At 53.7% G+C, this 24,201-nt stretch overlaps 8 protein-coding genes across 8 annotated transcripts; 5 read left to right on the top strand and 3 right to left on the bottom strand.

Moving 5' to 3' along the window:
* Window positions 1–1,752: 1,752 nt before the first annotated feature.
* On the top strand, window positions 1,753–4,020 carry UHO2_01452 (uncharacterized protein; the record flags this gene model as incomplete). Its single annotated transcript, XM_041553919.1, has 1 exon — window positions 1,753–4,020. The coding sequence occupies one exon, from the start codon at window positions 1,753–1,755 to the stop codon at window positions 4,018–4,020; it is 2,268 nt and encodes a 755-aa protein (XP_041409853.1).
* Window positions 4,021–4,255: 235 nt separating this feature from the next.
* UHO2_01451 (uncharacterized protein) lies at window positions 4,256–4,642 on the bottom strand (the record flags this gene model as incomplete). Its single annotated transcript, XM_041553918.1, has 1 exon — window positions 4,256–4,642. The coding sequence occupies one exon, from the start codon at window positions 4,640–4,642 to the stop codon at window positions 4,256–4,258; it is 387 nt and encodes a 128-aa protein (XP_041409852.1).
* A 363-nt stretch (window positions 4,643–5,005) lies between these two features.
* On the bottom strand, window positions 5,006–6,655 carry UHO2_01450 (uncharacterized protein; the record flags this gene model as incomplete). The annotated part of the gene is made up of 1 exon (XM_041553917.1): window positions 5,006–6,655. The coding sequence occupies one exon, from the start codon at window positions 6,653–6,655 to the stop codon at window positions 5,006–5,008; it is 1,650 nt and encodes a 549-aa protein (XP_041409851.1).
* Window positions 6,656–7,755: 1,100 nt separating this feature from the next.
* On the top strand, window positions 7,756–11,511 carry UHO2_01449 (uncharacterized protein; the record flags this gene model as incomplete). The annotated part of the gene is made up of 1 exon (XM_041553916.1): window positions 7,756–11,511. One exon carries the CDS (start codon window positions 7,756–7,758, stop codon window positions 11,509–11,511), a length of 3,756 nt encoding a protein of 1,251 aa, XP_041409850.1.
* Window positions 11,512–13,285: 1,774 nt separating this feature from the next.
* UHO2_01448 (putative carboxylic acid transport protein JEN1) lies at window positions 13,286–14,812 on the top strand (the record flags this gene model as incomplete). The annotated part of the gene is made up of 1 exon (XM_041553915.1): window positions 13,286–14,812. One exon carries the CDS (start codon window positions 13,286–13,288, stop codon window positions 14,810–14,812), a length of 1,527 nt encoding a protein of 508 aa, XP_041409849.1.
* A 2,272-nt stretch (window positions 14,813–17,084) lies between these two features.
* UHO2_01447 (uncharacterized protein) lies at window positions 17,085–21,377 on the bottom strand (the record flags this gene model as incomplete). Its single annotated transcript, XM_041553914.1, has 1 exon — window positions 17,085–21,377. The coding sequence occupies one exon, from the start codon at window positions 21,375–21,377 to the stop codon at window positions 17,085–17,087; it is 4,293 nt and encodes a 1,430-aa protein (XP_041409848.1).
* Window positions 21,378–22,321: 944 nt separating this feature from the next.
* On the top strand, window positions 22,322–22,573 carry UHO2_01446 (uncharacterized protein; the record flags this gene model as incomplete). The annotated part of the gene is made up of 1 exon (XM_041553913.1): window positions 22,322–22,573. One exon carries the CDS (start codon window positions 22,322–22,324, stop codon window positions 22,571–22,573), a length of 252 nt encoding a protein of 83 aa, XP_041409847.1.
* Window positions 22,574–23,498: 925 nt separating this feature from the next.
* Window positions 23,499–24,002, top strand: UHO2_01445 (uncharacterized protein; the record flags this gene model as incomplete). The annotated part of the gene is made up of 1 exon (XM_041553912.1): window positions 23,499–24,002. One exon carries the CDS (start codon window positions 23,499–23,501, stop codon window positions 24,000–24,002), a length of 504 nt encoding a protein of 167 aa, XP_041409846.1.
* Between the last annotated feature and the right edge of the window lie 199 nt (window positions 24,003–24,201).

Here is a 24,201-nt window from a genome sequence, read left to right as displayed (position 1 = left end):
CGAAGATCAAGAAGAGGTTCTAAGCACCGCGTTTCTTCAGTGGAACTAAGTTACCGCAAGAAGGTTGCACAAACAAAGCAGCAAGCCAAAGAAGGAGGGGTTCAGCAGGAGAAAAGGAGATTGAAGCTAACTTATGCAGCAAGCGACATGCAATTACAGTACTATGGTTCATGCCAAGGGTGTCTTTGTCCGGTCCTAGCGAAACGCTCTCGATCCTGCAGAGACAAGAAGGGCGGATGGCGGAAAAAGCGAGACGATCTCCGATCTTTTCTCCTGCTTTCCTCGACAATTTCAAGTCCGAGGCAGTTGCGACTGATTGCTGTGCCGTGCTGCTTGTTGTCTTGTGTGTTAAGGGTTCAAAAGACAAAAAGAAAGCATGTGCCTGGAACCACCAAGAAATATCGGCTCCGACGTGGAAAGAGTGGCTTGAGCCTGTCATGCGGTAAAAGACACATGCTTTTGCAACTCTTTCAGGCACTAACTCTGAGCATCCTTTGTCTGTGTGTTTGTCGGCTGCCGCATAGTGCATCCATCGGGCGGTTACTTTTGCCCTCTCTCTCAGAGTCCCTTCGGTGTCCACTTCGGAACTGCTTCCCGAGCTAGTAAAGTACTGCACTTCACAACGGATAGATCAGCCCATTTCTCCGTCTCTGCTACTGCATTGCTACTCATATCGTCTGACAACGCCAACAAGTCCAAGGGACCTTCTCAAGTCTGAAGTTCTGTACGCTCGCGTCTTGTGCCATGACCATTGACGTCGTTTTCTGCATGAGCTATGATGGACGGCGTAGACTTCCGAACCAGTAAGGTTGGCCCTCCTTGGCTTTCCTAGCTTTATGCTCTCCCTTCCTCGCGTAGCCTGTGTGTCCCTCCTCCCCATAGCAGCTGCGCTGTCTCTGTTCCTCTTTTTGATTTGTCCGGACCCCACCTCCGTGGGTCTAAAGAATGCCTCTACCTTCTCCTTACCACAACGCCAGTGAGATGGTCCAACTACTCAGCTGTGACACTTTCCTCCTACATTCCCTCCGTCGAACATCAAAACTTTTCGATTGTCTATCTTTCCCTTCGCCTACATCCTATCGACTATCATCGCCGGACCGTAACTTTTTCAGGGCAGTTGTGGCCGTGGTCGCTTCTATCCTCTTCGATCCTATGCATCTTTGCGCTCAGATATCTCATCTGAACTCCAACTCATCCGCTCTCCGGGATATGTTATCCACCAGAGCAAGGGCTGCTCCGTCTCACAGCTGATCTGCAGCCATGTCAACAGCCCAGCCATACCTGAGCTCAGGCTTTGCGACCCCTTCGCCCTACGATGGCATTCAATCTATCCAATCGCCTTCTACACCTAAAGCTCCGCAACGTCTGCTCCAAAATCGGTTCCCCTCTGCGCCATCTTCGGAAGCTAGACCTACCATCACTCCATCAACCTCTTTTTCGTCTTCGTCGTCTTATGCCTCGTTTGACGTGCGCGACATCCTCCATACACCGCCGCCCAACCCCAACAAAGGCTTTCGACTGCCCCGCTTCTCCCTCTGGGGCCAGAGCACACCCGAATCCTTGCTCGCTGACAGCACGGTCAGTCTATCGCCGCCCTCCAACGTCACTTCGAATCTCAGCAAACTACACGTAAGCAAAGAGCGCACTTATTCTCTACAAAGTTCTGCCAATGATCATCACCTGGACATACTAGCCCATTCAGATCTTGAGTCGTCATCACAAGCGCCGCCCATGACGCTTCCTGCTACACAGATGCCCGCGCTCACCATTCACGAAGCTGGGGATCTTCTTCCGAGAACATCACCAAAGCAAAGCTCGATTTGGCGACTTCGCGGTGGCCTCTTTGCCAGCTCCTCCTCACCTTCAGCTCATGAGACATCTCTGAAAGGCCTTGCACAGACAGCCGACCCCACCATCCCGCGCGATACTGCCATTGTTCCGCCGCCATCACGATTCGCCGCTTGCTCCGAAGTTCTTCAGGGTCCTACTCCGCCGAACCGCTCCACCACTTTCAGCAGCATCTCATCAGCATCATGCAGCAGCAGCTCTCGTCCCGACCTCAAGAAGATCCGAAGTCAGGAGAGCATTCGATCTGCTGCTTCTGTACGTCCAGCCGACATCGATCTCTCTACCTCCTACAGCGTCGTACCGGCCCCAAAGGCGACGAAGACCAAGTTGCGTTCCAAGTCAAAGTCCAGCAAAGAGGTCGACTTCGACAGAGTCTTCCTTGCTCAGGAGCTCCACGCTCCGCACCCTACCTCTAACTCAGGGTCCATCGGTAGGTCTGGATCAGAGGCGATCAGCCCGCCGCTACTTCAGTCAGAGTTTCCTTCCAACACAAGTCCAGAGAGTCGACGCAAGCGGGCCAGCTGGGTGCCTCGGCGTTCCACATCGCCTCACGCTGTCCACGGCCGCCGATCCACAGATCTTGTGAGCTACCTGCCCCGTGCTAGCCTCACACGTAGCTCTACTGACCATCTTGACGGCAACTCCCAAGCTCAGCATGCAGAGGCCTTCCCCGAAAGAGGTAGAGTCAACCGTCAGCTCAGCACCAGCAGCCATCACACCACCAACTCCTCCGCTGCGACTCACTCTACCTACTCCAGCGACGTTGTTCCTCCGAAATCACCCATGCTGGCTATCACAAACATTTCAGGCGAACTGGACACTGTTGAGGAAATCAAGACCAAGAGAAGCAAGTCGGCAACACCAAAGTGCAAGACGTACGCGCTGCAGTTCTCACTCGACGGACGATACCTTGCTGCTGCGGGTTCGGATCATTTGATCCGTGTCTACGAGGTCATCGCCTCCCACAACGAGCGTGCCGAAGAGATTGAGCTCGCTCAGCCACAACGTACAGAAGACTTTTGTACTCGCAAACTTTCAGCAGCGTGCCCCACGTCTTCTGTCTCTTCTAGGAGCACCACGAAGAGTGACATCCGCACTGGTACCCCGGACTTCGCTCCTGTCTTCAGATCTGTGCCCGTGCGAGTCTTTGCAGCACACAGCGGCGACGTTTTGGATCTGTCATGGAGCAAGAACAACTTCCTCCTCAGTTGCAGCAGTGACAAGACCGCAAAACTCTGGCATCCAAACCGCAGCGAATGTCTCTGCACTTTCGCCACCGCAGCTACGGTCTCTTCGGTCGACTTCCACCCTACTGACGATCGCTTCTTCGTCACTGGTGGGCTTGACGGCAAGCTGAGATTGTGGAATATCACTGCGCGTCGCGTTCAGTCTGTCCATGACATCCCTGGCGTCATCACCGCTGTCGCCTTCTCGTCCAGTGGTCAGGTTGTCTGTGTCGGAACTCACTCAGGCTCGATGATCACCTTCTCCTGCTCTGACACGCTCGCCTATGTCAACACTGTCACTGTCAAGTCTGCCGCTGCCAGCAAAAGCACTCAAGCCAGTAAGATCACCAGCATTCACCCGATCAAGCTTGGCTCTTCTTCCGCCACCCAGGGCCCTTCCACTCCAACTGGCGAGGCCGGCCGTGGCCCATCTTCGGCGGAGGCCGAATACATGACAGTCACATCCAACGACTCTCGTATTCGTATTTACTCTATCGCCTCTCGTCGTCTCATCTCTCGCTTCAAGTCTGCGAGCTATCTTAACCGTAGCAGTCAGATTCGAGCAACGGCTTCCTGCGACTCTCAATTCGTCGTCTCTGGAAGCGAAGACGCTTCCATACACGTTTGGAGTCTTGCTGGCCATGCACCTCTCCTGGCATCGCTCTTCTCCGGCATCAAAAGAAACAAGTCGATCAAGTCCAGCAAGGGCTCGCCTGATGTAAGAGATCACTCGACTTGGCGCTCTTGGCAGGCTGGATCAGGCAGTGTCCGCTGTGCTATCTTTGCACCAGCCACAACGGCGCAGTTGTTGAGCTTGGCGGACGATCCGCTTGAACAGCAGACGCAGACGGTAGCAGCGACGGTCAAGTCAAGAATCATTGTCTCGACTGATGACTCGAACGCTATTCGGGTCTGGCGAAGCGATCCTCAAGGACGACTCATCTAAGTCCTCATCCAGACAAATATGACACGTTTTTTTGTTATTATGATACCCGCATTAGTCACCACTTCTCATCGTCTCTTCTCTATCACGAGGTCTTTATCGTTCTTCACATTGCATCTTTCTCTCTCTACTATCACCTTTCAATTGAACCGTACAATACTCATGTCGGCCATGCATCAGAAGCTGTAGATTTGAATCTCGAGTCGGCAAGGTGATCTTGACATTGTTCGGTGTTGTTTCAAGACCAAGCGAGGCAACTTTCCTGCGACAAAGGCTCAGCATGGGAAAGGGCGTCGGCTATTAGGAACTCAATCGTAGCGGACGCAGTCGTTGTGCTGAAGTCAAAAGAGTTCCGTACATCCCATTTCAGCGCTAAAATTGCATAGGTGCGAACGTGCTGAGCTTCAGTTGCATCTGGTCCGAGTACGTCCAGAGCGTCGATGTAGTCTTGATGTGCTTGGTCGATGGCGTCCACAGCGTGACGAAGTTCGGCATCGTCGATGTGGGGGAAGTCGATCAATTCGCGTGTCTTTCTTCTCAATCTTGAGGATCTCCTGGTGGGCGGTGCGTTTGGCTCAACGTTCAAAGTGGAAGGCGAGACGATTGGGACAGAAGAGTATGGCATGGAGGGAGCTGGTGGGAGAGAGCATCGATTGAAGCGGCGGAAGACGGCAAATCCGAAGCCTCCGATCTGTTCAAACCCGTCTCGCCCCGCTGTCGAGCACAAGTTCCATCCAGCAATCCTTGTCGTACAAGCACGCACCTCAATCGAAGACTCGCCCGCGCAGGGGTTCTCAGCAGTCGTGACTCGGCCGTCTTTGTGAGAACATAGCTGCAGCTCGGCGACGAACTACCAATGCCCATCAATTCGTTCACCCAGCATAACTCATATCGACTCTCTGGTCTCTCTTTCGTCGAACGTTGCTGCTTCACACAGTCGATCGACGGGAGAATCGCGTGAATTCCGAGGTGATGTGGTCTGTCGTGATCAGTCTTCGTCCTCGAAGGGGTTGCTGACGTACTCGAGATCGTCCGAGTCATCATTTGGGTCATCGCCACTGTCTTTTGCAAGTGAAGCTGCCCCAACACCGCCTGCAGCACCTGCAGTGCCAGCGGCAGCAACGCCACCGGTTCCAGTCGTAGTCGAAGTCTCTTTGGTAGGACTGCGGTCGATTCGAGGGCTGGTAATACCACGGCCGCCAGCCGAGTCCATCCTTGCGATCGAGTCGAGACGCTTTTTGTCGGCATCATCCGCGAAACGCTTCGAGTTGGTGTTGTCTTTAATAGAGATGGGAGCTCGTCCAGCCTGGTCCCAGCCTGCGTAGTCCGATGATTCTGCTCCAGCACCGCCTTGTGTGCTAGCTGAGTTCGCTCGACCAGTGTTCTTGATACCTAGACCATAGCGGTCTGCCAGCGCTCGTGCTCTGCCGCCGCGACCACGAGAGATGATCTTGGCGAGCTCATTTTCGGACACGGGGGATGGATCCTGATCGTACTCGCTTGCATTTGGTGTTCGAGGCGAAGTCAAGGCATGGCGGGACGGAGCGTCGGTCGATGCTGTCGCTTTCTCGTCATTGGAGCTTCTGCCTGTGGTGTTTTTGAAGTTCTGGAAAGCTTGTGCAAAGCCTGCGCCTGTTGCATTTCCCCCACTCGCACCAACTGCAGCCTGGCCATTGTTTTCTCCACCTTCTTGGGCATTGTTGAAGGCAGCACTGGCCTTCTGTCGGAAGGTAGAGAAAGTGGAAGCTGCTCTCGCTAGACCTGTCTCTGCCATACGATTGATCTCTTCTTGCCACTGCTTTGCTTCCTTTGCACCAGGCATACCTGGAATGATGCTCTCGCCATCCGCATACGAGGGTGAAGCAGCTGGTTGTTGGTTCTGTGAGGCATACGAGTTCCTGGCACCAGCAGCGCCTGATGCAGGGGTCGGACCTTTCCTGACTCGAGGCTGATACGTGAGCGCGTTGGGATCGTAGGAAGGAGCAGAGGGCGCAGACTGCTCGCGAGAGTCCGGGTTGAGAAGGCCACTGAAGAAAGATCCAGCACCACCGCCTCCACGACCCATGCTCTGGCTGTGCTGTTGCTGCTGCTGTTGTTGTTGTTGTTGTAAACGCTGTTGATGCTGTGCCATCTGCTCGTGATGCCTCTGTTCCTCTTCCATCGCAATCGTCTGGGCTAGCAGCGCATCTGAGTCTGTTCTGGTTTCGGGAGTCGCGGGCTTGAAGTTTGGATCGGACATCTGCAGGAGAGCATTGACGGCCGACTCCTGGTCGCCGCCTCGTGAAGACAGGACTGCAGCGATAGTCTCGTTGTCAAGGTCCGGGAACATGGATTTGAGCTCGGCTACGGCCGGCGGCACTTGAGTCGCTGTCGCTGTAGGACGAGTAGCTGCTGAAGCGGGCGACATGACTCGAGGTGAGGAGGGTGACAAGGTTGCGGGCGAAGAAGCTTTCTTTGCATGCTCGGGTTTGGAAGCAGGCTCGCCGACCGAGGATCGAGTTTGGACAGGTGGTTGCGCTAGTGTGTCCGAATTCGCCTTGAGTGTCTCGGCAGGCACTTCAGAAGCAGCCTCAAGATCGTCGAGGGCCTGATCCAGGGACTTGAGATCAACCTCGCCCTTTTGTACAGGCTCCGACATGATTGTTGAGCCAGGAACGAAGGGTGGACAGGTTGATCAACTCGATTGTGAGTGCTGTGTCAACACTGCAACTTTGAGTGGGCAATGAGGCCAAAGTACGTTCAAGGAGATGTTGTGGCGATTAGCTTCACTTGCAAAGCAGCGAATGTGTTGATGTGAAGTTGTCAGGATCTCAAACTTAAGGTCGAAGTCGGAGCAACACATGTCAACTTGGAGCTTCGTCCACAGGATTGCGTATCCGAGCGTGGCAGCGTGTCCTTTTGGTGGCTCGTGCTGCGCTGAAGGTTTTGATTTTCTGACTGTTACACCTATTTGATCTACATTTGACCTCTTTCTTCACTTTTGGTGGCCATGTGAGATCGAGGTCCCGCAAGGGTCTTCCGAGAGCCGAAACTGCGCTCTTCTCGTTGCTAGACAGACAACTACAGTATTCGGCTTTGAAAGTCGATTCTGATAGACTGTACCAACCCGCCTTGATTTGCGCACCTCGAGCATTCTACTTGGCTTCGGCTTGGTTCCGCACCTCACACATCCTCATGCTCAGAGCTGATCCCGCAGCAGAAAGGGCCGTGCGACTGTTTTTGAGTGTAGCATCGCTGCTTGTTCAAATCTTGGCCGTCATATCCGCTGTCGGGACCACCGAACGTGTCGAGTCAGCTATCCTCAAGCTTTTCGAACGCTAAAGTTTGACCTTTGACAACTGTAGCTCGCTGATCAAACTCTCGGGGGAGCCGAAGCCTGAGTAATCTCGACGCCGACTCTGCTCCAAGTGGCTGCTTCCGCTCCATCCGATGCAAATATCGACAAGGCTGCTTCGGCCAGCTCCGAAATCGTCCCATCACCTTTCTGCTTTCATTCTCATCCAACCTTCGCTCAGCCATCGAAGCCCCCAACCAAATGGGCCAGCCGAACCTCATATCCTGCCGAATCTCGACCTTCCATTGCTCGGGGACATGGAACCCCATCCTTGATCACTCAAATACCTACTTCGTTGAGAACATCACCATCCACACCTTGCAACTGACCGTGAAGCGCCCAGAGAAACGCCCCTACCGACTCCTGCTACTCACAGGCTTCCTCATCACCCTGCGCCTTCTAGCATGGCAAGCACGAACTCCGGCTCAAACGGCGAGCCAGGAGGCTTCTCTAACGAGGTCGGTCCGTCAACCTCCACATCAGCTAAACCTGCTAAGCGCAAGTCAGAAAAGGCTCGTAGCTCGCCCGCAACAGCAGATACTCTCGATGCAAACGGAACAAAACCACTCGCCCGCGCCGTGCTTGTCTGCAAAAGGTGTCGATCCAAGAAGATCAAGTGCGACCAGGCCTTCCCTGCCTGTGGATCATGTGTCAAGGCGGGCGAGCCATGTGTCGGCATCGATTCGGCCACGGGAAGAGAAGTGAGCCGTAGTTACATTGTCGATCTCGAACATCAACTTGCAGAGCTACGCGCTCAGAATGCCGAGCTCGAGCGTCTGCTGGCCGAGCGATCCGCCTCTAGACCTGCCGATGAGGCCTCCTTGGGACTCAAGCGACCGCTGCAACATGTCAAGCACGAGTTTCCGCTGGACCGATCCGAGTCAGCTACATCGCCTGAGCTTCGGCCTTCGAAACGACTCGCTACCTCGCCTCGTGACGAGCGTGGCCAAGAGTCGTCCAACCCCCTTTTATCAGGCCTTCTTCTGGGGCCGTCTGGAGTTGAGGTTCTGCCTTCAAAACCAGATGATCAACAGGCACCCAGCCTTCTTCGTCCGTCATTGGGTCGCCTCCACTCCCACGCAAGTGGACTGTCTCCAGCCCGTCTGCTTTGTCAGGCGATTCAGCAGTCCGCACAAGCAGGTCTGCGCATTCGCGACCCTGGATCTTCCGCTCGCGCCAGACGATTTGGTGCGCAGACTCTTAGCGAAGACCTAGGCAGACGAGCAAGGAGCAACGCCAGAGAACCTTCTCAGCTCCCCTTTGAATCGAAGGAGAACGCCAGCAAAATTGAAGCGAGGAACGGCTCTCCTCACAGTGGCACTGCTACACCTTCCGAAAGCAAGAAGTACTCGCCCTTTGACGATGGAGACCCTATGCAGTATGCCACTGCCACCGAAACTGCCGACATCACTGTTCCCGCGCCTGAGCAGGCGTTGAAGCCGTCTCCGCTGCCTGCACCCTTCCCGCCTCTGTCGATCGCCCGCAAGTTGATCGATGCCTACTTCGAGCGTGTCAATCCACAGCTCCCAATTCTTGATCGATCCTCGTTCATGGCTCGATTTGAAAAGGCTTGCAGAATTGGACTTGAGAAAGCAAGGACCAAGCTTTCACCCGAGGAATTGAACTACCAAGGAGACGATGATGACAAGCTCACCATCGAATTGCAGCCTGCCGATGGCCACCTCTTCCATCTCGTCTTTGCCATCGCTGCAGCGATGGGATGGACTCGCTCGAGTTGGAGTGCTGAGAACCATCACGAGGCAGCGATGCGCTTCCTGGATCCGCGACGACATGCCAACTCTGGTATGGAAGGCAACGTCGGAGCCATCATGGGTCGAGATGCACTCGAGCAGCTTCAGTGCCTCTTGCTTACAGCCCTCTACTCCATCATGCGACCCATGAAGCCAGGTGTTTGGTACTGTCTCGGCGTTGCTCTACGTCTCACAACGGGAATCGGACTCTACACTGAGACTCCAGGCGTACTTGAAGCGTCCAGTAGCATTTCTCAAGATTCAGGCGAGTCGCTCATCGAAAGAAAGCGGCGACTCTTCTGGTGTTCGTATGCGCTTGACCGACAAGTCTGCGTCCATCTTGGTCGTCCTTTCGGCATCGCTGACTCCGACATCAAAGTGAACTTGCCATGGGTGGACAGCGAGACGGACATGATCAAGGTTCCGATTGGTGACGGCCAAGGTCGAGTTCAGGGCGCTGAGGCTGCTGAAGACGACGTTGACTCATTGACCGAATTCGCGCGAAGAGAAGCCGCATCGACGTTGGCTGCGCTTCAATCGAGCACCACCGATCAAGCTTCGCCCGGACCAGTTTCGTTGCCAAAGCCGAAGGATGCAAGCCGATGGGTCTCCCTGTCATTCTTCCGCATGCGACTTCTCCAGTCCGAAATCCAATCCATGCTCTACCAAAATGCAGAACTTCCTCGTCGCTTTGATTCCTATGCACACTGGAAGACCGACATCCTTCGGAGGCTGCACGCTTGGCGACGATATGCGCCTTCGTCAAAGCAAGACCTCGAAGCCAGCGAATGCGGCTACAATCCCATCTTCCTCGATCTCAACTATCAACAGACTTTACTCATGGTCTATGGTCTCAGTCCTCGCTTTCCTCACGCTTCTCGGAAGGACCTCGCCAACGTTGAAGACTGCAGTCGCAGCATCATCAACATGTACGCCACCTTGTCCAAGGAGGGCCAAATGAACTACACCTGGATGACCGGGCACAACGTCTTTATTGCTTGCACCAGCTACCTTTACGCAATCTGGCAGATCAGCGCCACAGACCCTAGCTCTTTCCGTTCCAGCTTGACGCTGGGCTTCCGCAACAAGGTCGACGAGATTCATCACTTTGCCGCCGCTTGCGACAAGGTCTTAGCCTCTCTCCAATGGGCTACGGCTGAGAAGTGTCGCAAGTGTCTGCGCACAATGTTCTACGCTACCTCGATGGTGGTCGAAAAGATTGACAGATCGGCTTCCACTCGAGGCGGCGGCCAGGCGAGGGCCGATGCTGCATCCGATCGTCTCAACGAGGATTCCATGGAAAGCAAGAGGGCCGGCGACAGTTCTGTTGCTAAGACGCAAACGCAGCCTCGAACACAGGTTCATGCGGAACACACACCAGCCCATGTGTCGCAGGCGTCAAAGCGTGTCGGTCCCTCGTCCCCATCAGCGCCAGCCTGGGCTTTATACGCACAAGAACGAGATTGGCGTTCATCAGCGCCGAACAACACGATCGAATCGGCTCTGGCCCCGCCTCATGGCGACCTGTCTCATTCACCAGCGTGGACGCAGAGACCGCAGGGCCGAGCGTCGCCCGTTCCCGCCACTGCTTGGCCTTCGGACTCGGAAGCAGCGAGCTACCGTAGAGACAGCGGCTCCGGTCGCAGGATGCATTCGAACTTCGGGGAGCGAAGCAGACTTGCGTCGATGTCGGCAGATGCTTATGCTAGCGATGCGACAACACCCAGCCGAGGTTTGGACATGGGTTCGTCTCTGGTTGACGCTCCGAACACTGGCAATAGTTGGTACGGTTTTGGCTCGGAGGCCAGCCCGAAGATACTTTTCCCTGACAGCCCATCCAACATAGATATTTCGTCCTTGATGGCCACTTCTGCGATGGAGCTCGATTCCCTATTCAGGGAAGCAGGGATGTCTGCAGGTCCAGCTGGGGAGCAGCGTGGATGGATGAATAGCGAAACCATTCTCCAACAAGGAGGATCAATGACAGCGACCAACTTTGGATTCGGAGAGAGCAGAGAGCAGCCTGCCTCACAGTATGGGCAGAGTGCACGACCGAGCAGCTTCTACGACCCTGTTGCGAGCGGAACGCATCAAGCTGATGGAAAAGCAAAACGGGCGTTCGATGCAGATGCCACTAGGAACGTCGAGCCACAGAGTGGAGGTGTCGCCATGATCGACGGGGAGGGATTCGACACAGACTGGGAAGCGCTTGGTTTTGGCTACCGAATGACTACGCCAACGCACCACAGAGGTTCCACGCCAATGTTTGCCGACTCAGTCAATCAGCAACAGCAGCAGGACTTTGGGAGTGTGCGAGGTGGCTTGCAGCAGACTGGTCAATCTGCGTACATCAATCGCGAAGCCCCAGGCTTTGATTATCGATATCTCGATTCTCACATGGGTTTCTGATCTATACGCCAAGTAGCTTAGGATGCATGACGACAATGATTCCGATTCCACACTGCAGTAACTGATTTAGGCTGTGTACTGTACATGAATACCACGACTGTGCCTCCAGTGCAGGTTCCGTGTCCGAGAGAGGCACATGGATAGATCCGGGGCGTGCATGTCATCGCGTGGCCAAGCTGCCACAGGATCTAGAGCGCCTAGATCTGATCGCCATGTGAGGTCGCGGCGTAGACCGAGAATGGGCGAGTTCAGCACACGGCGTTCGATATGTCGAACGGGGGCGATGCCAACTTGAAGGGCGCAGGGCATCAGATGCAATTGCAGATCCAGGGCAACTTTCCAAATCGGGATGCCTCGCCTAACAGACCATTATATCAGCGATAAAATTGGTTGTGAGCGAGCGGAAAGATCCGAACCGCGAGGCATTGCTGGACAGAGTGTCTGATCGGGAAAGCACGGATGACGGTTCTTACCGTTGGCAGACGGAAGCAAGCAGCGGCTCAGCGGCGTTTTTGCCGTCGCAAGGAGGCACATTTACTGAATCGGTCAAAATGCGGCCAATTTCCGAGAGCTGTGTCGGGAAGGCGCAAGAGAGCAGTTTGACGTTGATCGAGGCTCACAAGCTGTCTGCAAGTGAGACTGAGAAAACGATGGTTCCGACTCCGCAACAGTCTGTGCCGACTTGGGCCTATTAGGGGGTATCAAAATTTAAGTGTTTTTAGAAACACGTGTTTCTCAATTTCGACGTGTTTTTATTTCGCTCAAATCTTTTGTAAACTCACCCAAAATTGAAAAAACACGTGTTTCTGAACATGTGCAAGAAATATACATCGTTTTGTCTTGGCGTTCTCGTGTGGAGCTCCACGCGAGGTCGTGTGACCTGTCCAAAAGTGAACACTCAGCTTCTTGGCCTCCTCTTCCTCCTACTCCAAGAGTTCGAATGACCGGCGAACCTGAATCCCTTGCGACAGTAGTGTTCCCGATCGCCACACCATGACTACTGCACAGAACATGCGTCAGGTGCATACACGGGGCCAAGTTCGCCGTTCGGAGAACCCCTCTCGTCTTCGACAGCGGCACATGCACAACTCAACGTTGGTTGAACCTGCGGATACATCCGTCTTCTCTCGATTCCTGCCGCACATCCCAGCACTGTCATGTTGTGCCATCAAACCAGGCTTTTCCGGAATCCTCGAGCACCCGAACCCTCGTCGATGGTTGAATTCAATCAAGTAACGTTCCCCGCGAGCGCAGGTCCACCAAGTGGCAACCATGGCAATGCTCAACTCGCCAGACCTTGATTCTCCACAGATGCGGGGAAAGCTTGGCGAGATAGCCCGAAATGATCGTGACCCAATCAGAAACGCTTTCCCCACACGAAACTTTTCAGGCGAAGTGTGGATGTGGGGAATATGACCAGCGTGCGGTAGTACTGAGGGCTGTACCTGAGCTAACGCCCTCTCCTACATTGCACGTTAGAGACGCACAATTCGGCCAATCTCAATCTGTAGATTCCTAAGTTCACTATCGAGTGAATTTGAATTTAGTCCATTTTTTGCTAATCTGCTCTGGCCACAGACTGTGCCTCCCCCTTCCTTCGAAATGGTCCCTTTGAGAGGCTCCACAAATGACCTGACCACTTTGGCAGCGTCGAGTCTACTTAAGACCAGATCTTCGCCTCGTAGAGCAATCAGTTTATTCCCCATCCTCACACCCACTACCTTGCCTCCTCCCTTACACCTTTTACCCTACAACACCCTCCACGAAAGCAACCATGGCTGAGCAGCAGAAGGGTGTTCTCGCCCAGGGCGTACAAAACTTCAAGGACATCTTCCACTGGAAGGTTCGATCCACCATCATCAATGAGAATGGTGAGGAGGAGGTTACCTGGGAAAAGCCAACACTTCCTCCTAACCCCTTCCGCCTCCTCGCCATGCTTGGTGCCGCCGGTTGGGGTGCCTACCTAGTTGGTTTCAGCGCCTGGACTGCAGACGCCTTCGACTTCCACGCTCTCTCTATTCAAACCACCAAGCTGGCCAAGCACTTTGATGTCTCCAAGACCAAGATTACCGAAGCCATTACCTTGACCCTTCTCCTCCGATCCGTTGGTGCCGCCGTCTTCGGTATCTGTTCCGATTACTTCGGTCGAAAATACCCCCTTGTTCTCAACATGTGGGCCCTTGGTGCCCTCCAGGTCGCTTCCATCTACTGCCGCACCTTTAACGAGTTCCTTGCCGTTCGTGCTCTTTTCGGACTTTTCATGGGTGGTGTGTTTGGGGCTGCATCGTCCTTGGCCATGGAGTCCATACCTCCCGAGGCTCGTGGTCTCTTCTCCGGTTTCTTCCAGCAAGGTTATTCGTTCGGATACGTTCTGGCTGCCTGCGTCAATCTCGGTATTGGTGGTGCCACCAGTACCTGGTCCATAATGTTCTGGGTCGGAGCTGGCTTCTCCTTCGTCGTTGGCTTCCTCCGTCTCCTCTGGCCCGAGTCCAAGCAGTTCATTGAGGCCCGCAAGGCCACCAAAGGTCAGGGCACCAAGAACTTCCGCAAGTCGTTCACCGCCATGCTTTGCAAGGAGTGGAAGGTTTGCATCTTCGCCATCATTATCATGTCCTGGTTCAACTGGTTCTCTCACTCTTCGCAAGACTCATACACCACCTTCATGCTTACCGGCAAACAGCTCAACAACGCTGCTGCTTCTAGGGCATCGATTTTGATGAAGACCGGCGCATGTGTTGGCGGTCCTATCTGGGGCTACATGTCTCAGTGGATCGGCCGTCGACGTGCTATGATCATCGCCTGCCTCATCTGCTGCTGCATCATTCCTGCCTGGATTCTTCCCAACTCCGAAAGCGGCCTCGAGGCTGGTGGATTCCTTCTTCAGGCTTGCGTCCAAGGTGCTTGGGGTGTGGTTCCCATCTACCTCTCCGAGATCTCCCCTCCCGCCTTCCGTGCCGTTTTTGTTGGTCTTACCTACCAGCTCGGCAACGCCATCTCCTCTCCTTCCACCCAGCTCATCAACTACCTCTCGGAGAACAACTTCATGCGCGCACCAAACGGAAAAATGGTGGAGGCTTACGGCCCCGTCATGGGCATTGCTACCGCTATCATCGCCATTGGCCTGGCCATCACCGCCTCTGTTGGTCCCGAGAAGAAGGGTGCTCGCTTCGAGCGCGCTGCTGCTGCCACCGCGGGTGTCGAGCCCCAGCTTCCTGTCTACAACAAGGAGCAGGACTTCGACAACAACTCCGAGACCAAGTCGGTCGACCTCGTTCAGACCCAGAACGTCATCTCCAAGTAAAAGAGCTCTCAAGATTCGCGCTCTCTCGCATTGTCACTCATCGCTGTATATGTCCTTCTCATTTCTATTGGTACATGGAAAAGGTTAGAGATGGATGCTAGATTCGCTTTCTGTTTAAATTCATGTAAAACGCAGCTTATATCTACACATGCCATTCAAATTGTTCTCATATCATCTTCGCTTTGTGTTTGGCGTTTGAATTGCCGTCTCATCGCTTTGTGATTCTTGTTCAACCTGTTCTCTGCCCTCTCACTGCTCGGAACAGAGATGGAGCCATCTTTCGGATGACATGTCAGTGATGCCGTTCGAGCTTCCTGAAGTACTTTTTGAAACCCGTTTCGCGACGGAGCAGTTGTCGAAATGAACATGACCTCTGAGGGCTGCGCATCATCGCCATCCATCTCTTACCTGAGTATTCCCGGCAACGTTCCAGCGACTCCGTCTGGTTTCAGAGCTCTTGCTACCCTTAGCCCTCGATTATCAACGTCAACACCGCCTAGAAGGGCTCTGCGGATATTGTGGACAAGAAGCGTCTTGATTCTGTTACAAAGATGGACTCAGCAACTTGCCCGGGTATCACAAGCCGCCGACTCGACCGCAGTCCCACCAAGGAGGCATCGTCTACACGCGCCACTGGTGCCGCTGGCGTTGCTGCGTGTGGGAGCAGCACCCTTTGGGTAAGGCGCAGCAGATGACTCCAATGATGACTCGGACGACCTCGAGTACGCCAGCAATATTTTCTGAGGAAGAAGATTGAGCAAGACATCTCAGTCTACAAGCTATCAGTCGCTGCCACTCTTTCAGAGACGGTGTGTATATGACTTCATATCGTCCACGACCAGAAGAACAGGAGAGTGTTTGACAATTCAAGGGAATCAAGCCGTTGCTCCGTCGTCAAGCGGAGGGTCAAAATTTTCACATCTGTAAGCGTTAAGTCAGGTCATCTCATCTCAAGCGTCTTCGACGCTGAACCTTTGTCAGCGACTGCAATGTAATTTAAGTCCAGCTCGGTCGTAGAGAAAGTCTTGTTAGTGAACTCTGCCATGAAAGCAGTTCTGTCCGTCATCGAGACCCTTCGACCATGAACGGTGATGCTTCGGGTGGGTCAAAGTCAAACGGCTGACACGGACGCACCGTATGTACTGTACCGTACTGTTCGGACGATTGCTCACTGCGTTCTGTCTGCACAATGGATACCAATGAGCAAGCTCCTTGCGATTCTCCGGTGGTCCGCATCGCGAAGGAGCTGCCGTTGACAAGCTCAATATTGGGCAGGGTTCGGCATTGTTCCTCACGAGCTGAGCGGGGACATGCCCTTCACCTTGAGCAATGACTCGATGTCGGTCCGCTGCTTGACGGACTTGAAGGGTCCTTGAATGCCTGTTCCTCGAATGGGACTACTGCGCATGAGGCTGGTAGACTCCCCCGAAGCGTCGACTTCTTCGTTCGCTACCTCTTCCTGGCCAATGCACGACCTTGATGCAGCATGTTCTGACTGTGAAACAGTCACGCTGCTGCTGAGGATGATGACACGAAATCCATCAAGCTCGAGGAAGGGCCTGCAGACGATGCTGATTGCGTAGAGCTTGGCCAAAGAGGCTTGGGATGTTGTGGAGGTGCGAAGTTGTAAGCTCAGAATCGTACGCTACTACGTTGCATCCAGTAATACATAGATTGCATGATGCGGAACTGCGATTGGTTAGAACGTCACAATATGTTGGAGTAAAGAGCTACAGTACACAGGTGACTCAAACAACATTACGGAAGCGAGATTATGAGAGTCATGATCCAACATGACCATCCGAGAAGAAAGAGGTGTTGAGAGAGTAAAATTGATATAGTGTCGGGTCTCGGACACTGACTTCAATGCATTCGCGCTCAGGCACGTGACCGATACACGTGTCACCCAGCGGGAGCGCATTTAGTGCACTCAACATCTCTCTTCCTTTACGACCATCATCTCTCTCTCCGCGCTGGCCTCAGACAGCGCTTTTTGTCTCACCCACCACACCCACCCACTTCTTTGTTACTTAGTTCTCACGCGCGTTCCGCCTCGCTCTCACACGACGCTCGACCATCTGTGGCCCTTACGGCCACGGCTGGGAGCTCGCAAGCGACTCACCCGAGTTAGGCAATCAATTCTCTTTCCCATCTCTGACATCGTGTATCAGTTAAGTGACCAGCGAAGATGTTGATGATTGCAATCGAGCTAGGGTATCAGCAAAAAGTGGTGCGGTGTTGCATAGTCAAAATCAAGGTTTTTGGTTGGGTCTTACGAAGCAAAGGCATCGAACCCTGCACCAGCAGCAGCAGGATCGTTGGCGCCGCGGAGTAAAGGTAGGTGAGGCGAAAGTTCGCTCGTTAATGGCAAGGACACAGCTTTGCCGAAAGTCAGCTTGTTTGTCGAGTCGTTCTCGAAGACAAGGTCATCAAGAACATCGAACAAATGTGCTCCGTCCGGAGCTTCGTCAGGGTTCTGATAGGATGACAACAGCTTCAGGTAATCATCCAATTCAGTGTCGCGACCCTCGGTGTCTGACAAGGCTTGTTTCTGTGAGAGATCTGGAAGGTCACTGTCCAATGCAGGGTGTTTGCCAAGCACACGCACTCGGGGCTCGGCATCCGCTGCGGTCCGAAGGGAGACGTCATCTTCGGCCGATGGTGTCCTAGAGGTGAGGGAGAGCCTCGGAGGACTATGGACGACTGGTGAACGTGAATCCTCAGCCATGTTGCGAACAGCTTCCGCTTGGGTACGGAGCTTGTCCTCATCGACTGTGTACCATGTCTCTCCAATCCGACATTCGAGGTGCTCGGCTAGGTCGCCTGTTGATTCGGATGCGCCGGTCCATTCGCGCGTCTTGAACTTCTTGTGCGAGCTTACACTCTCTGATGCTGAGCTCAGACCTGGAAGATCTGAGTTGACAGAAACTTCCGAACCTTCTTGTTGCTTAGATCGACGCGCTTGCTCCTCCCCCCGAAGCACCTTGATCACCTTGAGCGATGAAGCGAGCAACGGGTTACGGCCCTCGACATCGGTCCGAGCATGCAGCATCTTGAGGCCAGCAACTACATCTGCACGCTTGTCCAAGATCTCACGATTGGCGGGCTGCCTTGCGAGGTACAGCAGATCCGCCTGTAGAGTCAGAACCGCATGGAAAATGTGGAACTTGAAGATCCAATAGCGCTGTCCACGGCAGCCCACATTGTCTAACGCACGAAGGATGCCGATGACGACGCGTGCGCTCTCGATGCAAGTCCTGGTCGAATGAATGTACTTGGCGTTCCAGTAGCCCCGGCTCATATACAGGCGGTGAAGCTTGAGCAATCGATGGTGGACGTATTCGTGAATTACCGCTCTTTGGAAAGAGAGGTACGGCCTCTCACGGTGGAAACGGTGGATCTCTGGGTCGTACTCGCTCTCGCCGTCGAGCTTGAAGAAGCGAGGCAAAGATCTAAGAATTTCACGGAAGCGTGCTTCGATCGCAAGCACCGTCTCGAACGATTTATCGCCGTGGTTGAGCGCGTCTGCGATACTTCGAACGGTGTGGCAGATCTCAATGTGGATGGAGATGAAGCTGTTGGTAGTCGGTACGCTTGCAGTGCGAATCTTGTCGAGGAAAGGGTTCTTGGCTCGATGAAAGCGGTCGCTGTCCTTTGAGGTGTCAAAGGTGATAGAATCGCTGTCTGTCAGGTCGGCATCGTCGATATTCTGCGGACACTGTGTCGTGAACATCTCATCTTTGCAATAGTAGCATCGGTCGAAATGAGCGGCACAAAGCCAATCCAAAGTAGCGAATGCGAACCACACTTTGCGTCCAACCTCTCGACTGACACGACTACCTTCTTTGTAGCGCTTCGTAGCGGTAATCCCCCAGTTCCTGCGCATGACACCACGGGGCAACCACATCACATTCATATCCTTCCTCTCGCGACGATCTGGATCCAGGTCTTCTCCGTCCGACTCGGTTTCAAAGCCGTCGTGGACCTGCGTCGACGTGAGCATCTTCCAACGGTGCGTTGATGATGAAGCAGGGTCCTTGCCGTCGTTAGCAGCCTGCATACGTGCACGCTTCTCCTCTTGCCAGCGCTCCTCATCTTTCAAGGCTGACCCCAGGCGGTGAAGTTCCATGAATTCGGCAGCCTTGAGAGCCATGCTGGCGAGGACGAGGTATTCCTCTCGATGGTCGCGGTTGTAGCAATAGTGACGCAGAGCGATCACAGCCTGCATTCCCCATATGTTGGGACGGCGCACAAACTGGCCGAGACCAAGGAGAGCCAGACAAGAGCGTGCGAGCATGCACAGCTTGTCGTTGATCGAGGTGCGTGACTCGCTGATCTCGCTGTCGAGGACTTCTGCCGGCGTCATGTACTCGCAGGCGCCTTCGCACATGGCTAGAATCAACGCGGTAAACTGCAGATCGGGCAAGGGTGCAGATGAGGATGCTTTGGAAGCGTCCTGGATGCTGTCGAGCACTGACCAGAACTGGCCAAGCTGTCGCAAGAAGGAAGGCATGTGGATGGATTGTACGATAGGCTCAGCTTCGCGAAGATAGTGGTCGATGAGCGCTTCGATCTTATTACGCGAAGGAAGCAGATCCAACGCTTCGAGCAGACCATCTTTGAGCGCGTCCGTACTGATGCCGGCCCTCCGGGCTCCAGCGAAGATGTTGAACATGGTTGTCGAGGCCAAATCCTCATCCAACGGCAGCGAGGTTCTTCTGAGATCTGCCCAGCTAGAGCCATCATCACGTGTTGCGCCACGCGTGGAGTCACTCTGACTGGCACCTCCTGTGCGATTGTCTCGAGGTGCGCCTGCTTGATGCCTGCTTGATGCTGATGCCTGTTGGCGATGTGTTGGTTGTGCTCTGGGGTTGTCCTTAAGCGACGTGCCGCGAGCGAGCGCGCTAAGCAAATCGCCAGCATTCCTTGCGACTGACTCGGTGCTCTCGTCGCTATGCTCGCTGTCTTCCTCCTCTTCAGCATGCGTGTCGTACCTGATCGCAGGATCGCGTTTGAGCTTGCCGTCAACGATGTTTTGCTCGCGACTAGTGAAGCTGGGTGGGTTCTGAATGCTGGACCGACCGCTGAAAGGGGAAGACTGACCACTGGAAGAATCCGAGGCGCCGTACTTGCCAGAAGCAGCACGCTGAGCCGAGCTACGCTCTGTCGTGGCAGCGTCGAGCACGGCCGAAGACGAAGAAGAGGTCGATTGCAGAATGCGGATTTGCGACTCCAACTGTGCAATTCTGGCCATGAGCGCTGCATTGGAAGGCGTAATGTTGCTTGCCGGTGCTGCGGGTAAGAAGTCGCGCTCATCACCCCATCGACAGAGGTGGGCTACGCCTCGCCGCACACAGCTTCCGCAGTTGGGAACGTTGCGATCGCACTTGATCTTGCGCTGCTTGCACTCGGTACAACTGAGCACAGCTCTCTTGCGGCGTTTGACCTTGCTCGACGAAGCGTCGCTGGGGCCTGGGCCCGATTCGAGCGTGTGATGAGAAACAGCCGAGGTCTGTCGACTCAATTGGTACCTTTCGGATTCGACCCAATCGACATTCCTCCCACTCCTGCCGGGCCCATCACCATAGTAAGAGGCTTCGCCGAGCTCTCCACGAGGACGTCGGTCCTTGAGATCTGCGTGCTCAGTCCAGTCATTGGCGGTAGAAGCGATGGAACGATGTGGGGAGGAAGTACGAAGTGGCGGCGGACGAAGGATAGCCTCTACAGCAGGTTGCGGTCTTTCCGAGTAGAGGTCGAGGCGTGCCCTCTTGTCTCGATGCAGAGAGGACGTATCGGCGATATCATTTGGGTGAGATGAAGGAGATGGGTTGCTGATGCGTTGAGGTGGAATTGCACTCGGATAGGCTGTCTGTATAGGGCCGGGCGAACGCGTACGTGGTATCGGGTGTTCCGGTCTCGGATCGGGTCCGCGATTGATGGAGTACCTGTTTGTGTAGTATGCGGATTCAGCGTATCCATCTGCTCGTGTCTTGAGGTCTCCCGAGAGCTGCCTTTGCGGAGGAGGTCGATACGGATCGCGCGTCCCCGCCATGTTCGAGGAACGGCTGTTCATGGAAGGAGAGGCTTCCTCGAATCGTGCGAGACGTTGAGGTGGTAGCCGCGAGCCCATGATGGCGCCGTCTTGTACTGAAGACATGCTTGGTGGACGGTCGGCAAAGTAGTCGTCAGGCCGCGTTGGTCGTGAGGGTCGAGGCGGTTCTGATGGAGGATAGGGCCCTGATCGAGCGGAGCCCGATTCTACGGGACGTGGATACGAATAGTTGTCACGAGAGAGTTGTCCATCGCGAACACCAAACTGAGCCGACGGAGGCTCATCATCTGTCCGATTCATATGCATTCGTCCAGAATGTGGGGGCGGATCCAGGTTCGGGCGAGAGAAGCGATGTGCCGGGTCTAGTTGCGGGCGCTTCCTGATGTTATCATCACGACTAGTTCCGCTTGCTCTGTAGGAGGGATCATAAGAATGAGGTGGTGGTGGTGGTGGTGGTGATGGTGGCAGCCTGTCTCGCGGCGGAGGAGACCGTCTGGATGGGTCGCCGTCCATGACTGATGATTTACGTGCGACGAGGCTGAGATCCACACCGGGTGGAGGAACAATCAAGGTTGATCAGAAAAGCTGTACGGATCAACAGTGCTCAGATGGTGGAGAAGCTGGCGTGCGATCTACGACATTGAATACAATCGTGATGTTGCAGGATGTATGGTCTGAACCGGTGCAATGTAGCAAAGATGGCGTGTGTATAGCCTGTCTTTGCCAGGGGTGCTGTGAGCAAAAGCGACGAATGATGCCGGACGGTCAGAGGGTATTGCAGGTCCTAGGAAGCGTCGAGGGGGCGCGCGATGGGCTTATGCTGAGAACCTGTGTGCAACTGTGACGGTGATGATGACGATGTCAACTGCGGATGGTTGGACAATTCCACCTAGGAAGCGAGTCGTGTATGGCGGATGCAGCTGGATGTCGAAGTACGAGACGAGGTGCGATGGAGGTCATGAATGTAAAGCCAAGGCAATATTGGAAAGACTGCGGTTGGAGATTGAAGGATCCTGTGTGTAAGTGTTGCTTCGAAATATGTGATCTAGAGGATACGGTGAAAGATGCAGACCGCGTGCCTGCGGTCTGCGATGTAGTGTCTGTCTGTGGTGCCTGATGGCGCCTTCCTCCTATGATTGGGACCTTGGAGACTCCTCCCCAATCTTATGACCCCTTTACTTACACATACACAATAATCTCTTCGTGAGAGTATCCGATGGCAGGCCAGTCGTGAGTGAAGCCGGAGATGGAGACTGAGCTGCAACCGGGCGACAGCGATGTTCCGATAAATAAATAAATAAATAAATAAATAAATAAATAAATAAATAAATAAATAAATAAATAGATAAATAGATAAATAAATAAATAAATAAATAAATAAATAAATAGATAAATAAATAAATAAATAAATAAATAAATAAATAAATAAATAAATAAATAAATAAATAAATAAATAAATGATTTCAGCAATCTGGCTCCTTCTGCTGCTGCTTCTTCTTCTTCTTCTTCTTCTTCTACTGCTGCTGCTGCTGCTGCTACGATGGAGCAAGGCTTCGATCCAAACAGGATCTCTTGGCAACCTAGCCCATGCACATAGATGCGGCCAACCCTTCTATTCGGAGGCTATTGCTCTTGGTCAGTGGCACTCTTATCAGCGACCGTCTCTCCTGTGGTCTTCCATCACAGAAGGCACTCGAGGCGGCGGCTAGCTCGCTTGAAAGCGCATAAAGCTTAAGCAAAACGCAAAGCGATCCGAGTTCTACGTCAACTGTGACCATGTCACCAGGCCGTCTTGCAGGTCTAGAGCCTGACCGATCGGTGGCGCTTTGCAAGCCACCTTTCGTAACTCCACCCAGCCATCGCGGACTTTTCTTTCCCGATGTTTGCTGCCAAAATCCGTCCCCACTGCCCGCTGCCCTCTTCCGATTCCGAACTTCTGTTTTCTAACTTAGCTTGCTGTGTGACACGTGCGTGTGCAAGTGTCCACAGCAGCATGTCGCCTGATCGAACTCAATCACGCGCACCAGGTCCGACATCGTTAGGGAGCATGAGACGCAGGCAGTCGTCTTGAGGCAGCTTGTCTCGAAGTTCCTACGGCAACACTACTTACAGTTGGTCAAGGCATGTCGACGCCCTTGTTGCACATTTCAACTCGCGCTCATCGGAATCCACGTCGAGGGAATCCAGACCGTGTGCATTTCAAGGGTCTGCTCATGTTTAGGGCCGATCAAGCTGTCAGCTGCCCCGTCATTACCCAACCGAGATCCCGGTTCGACCAGGCCTTCGCAAGAAAATTGAGCAGCAGAAGGCAGATTTTTTAGCAAATGTCAGAGCTCTATAATCAACATTGCGAATGTCTTTTTTCTTCTTCTCAGCACTGTCTATCCCGAGTGGACATAACATTTTCTGTAAATTTGTCGCCGCTCGATTGACGTTTTGTTCGTTGATTCTCCACCTTGATGGATGTGAGCATCACTCGACATCGCACACTCCAACAACACCCAATCCTTGCTTGCTCCGTCAAGATCGTCTCATCTCATTGTCACCTCCTTGTATACTGAAGTCTGAAAACACAATTCAGAAGAGAACCTACCGGATCGTCGGCCATCCAGAAGCCACACAACACATTACAAGATGCCACCCAAAGGTTCAACACAAAAGTCGCTCTCGTTCCGGGCACAGTCGAAGCCCAAATCCTCCTTCTCAACCTTTGCTAAAGACCAGCTCAAAGCGAAATCAAATCTTAGGACCAACGCTCCTACCAAACCGCTCACATCGTCTTTCCGCAGGCCCTCTCCAACTACCCCGACACACGAGGATGAGTCTGATTCGAAACGGGAGGATCTCGACGTAGATGACCCACGATGGGACCGAGTATGGCGAAAGACAAAGAAGACGATGAACGTACCACCATCCAAGTCTGTACACATCGACCACGAGGACCGTATCCAGCAGATTTTGAGGGTTTTTGATCTGGATTCCAACTTCGGACCCTACATGGGCATGTCGAGGCTCGAAAGGTGGCAAAGGGCGAAGCATCTGGAGCTTGACCCACCACAAGAGATTCACGAGATCTTGACAACAAAGCAGGGCGTCAAGGAGCACAAGGAGAATGTTTTCGCCGCTCATGGTCTTTGATCTTGGGAAGGAACTGTGTCTAGCAAGCTCTATCCACCTCTTGTTTTGCTCCGTTCTTTGACTGCTCTTTGTACTCCGGATTCTACCATATACCCGCGCTGCTCTTGGAATACAGCTTACACATACACAATCGCTGCCTCAGACAAGTAGCCTGGGTCTGGAAAAGGAAATAAACTGCAATGAAGCTATCGGAACGTTT

The sequence above is a fragment of the Ustilago hordei genome (genome assembly GCF_900519145.1).
Source record: "Ustilago hordei strain Uho2 genome assembly, contig: UHO2_contig_02, whole genome shotgun sequence".
In the NCBI taxonomy this organism is placed as follows: Eukaryota; Fungi; Basidiomycota; class Ustilaginomycetes; order Ustilaginales; family Ustilaginaceae; genus Ustilago; species Ustilago hordei.
The sequence above is the reverse complement of the archived record's forward strand: the minus strand, read 5'-3'. Positions and strand labels throughout refer to the sequence as shown.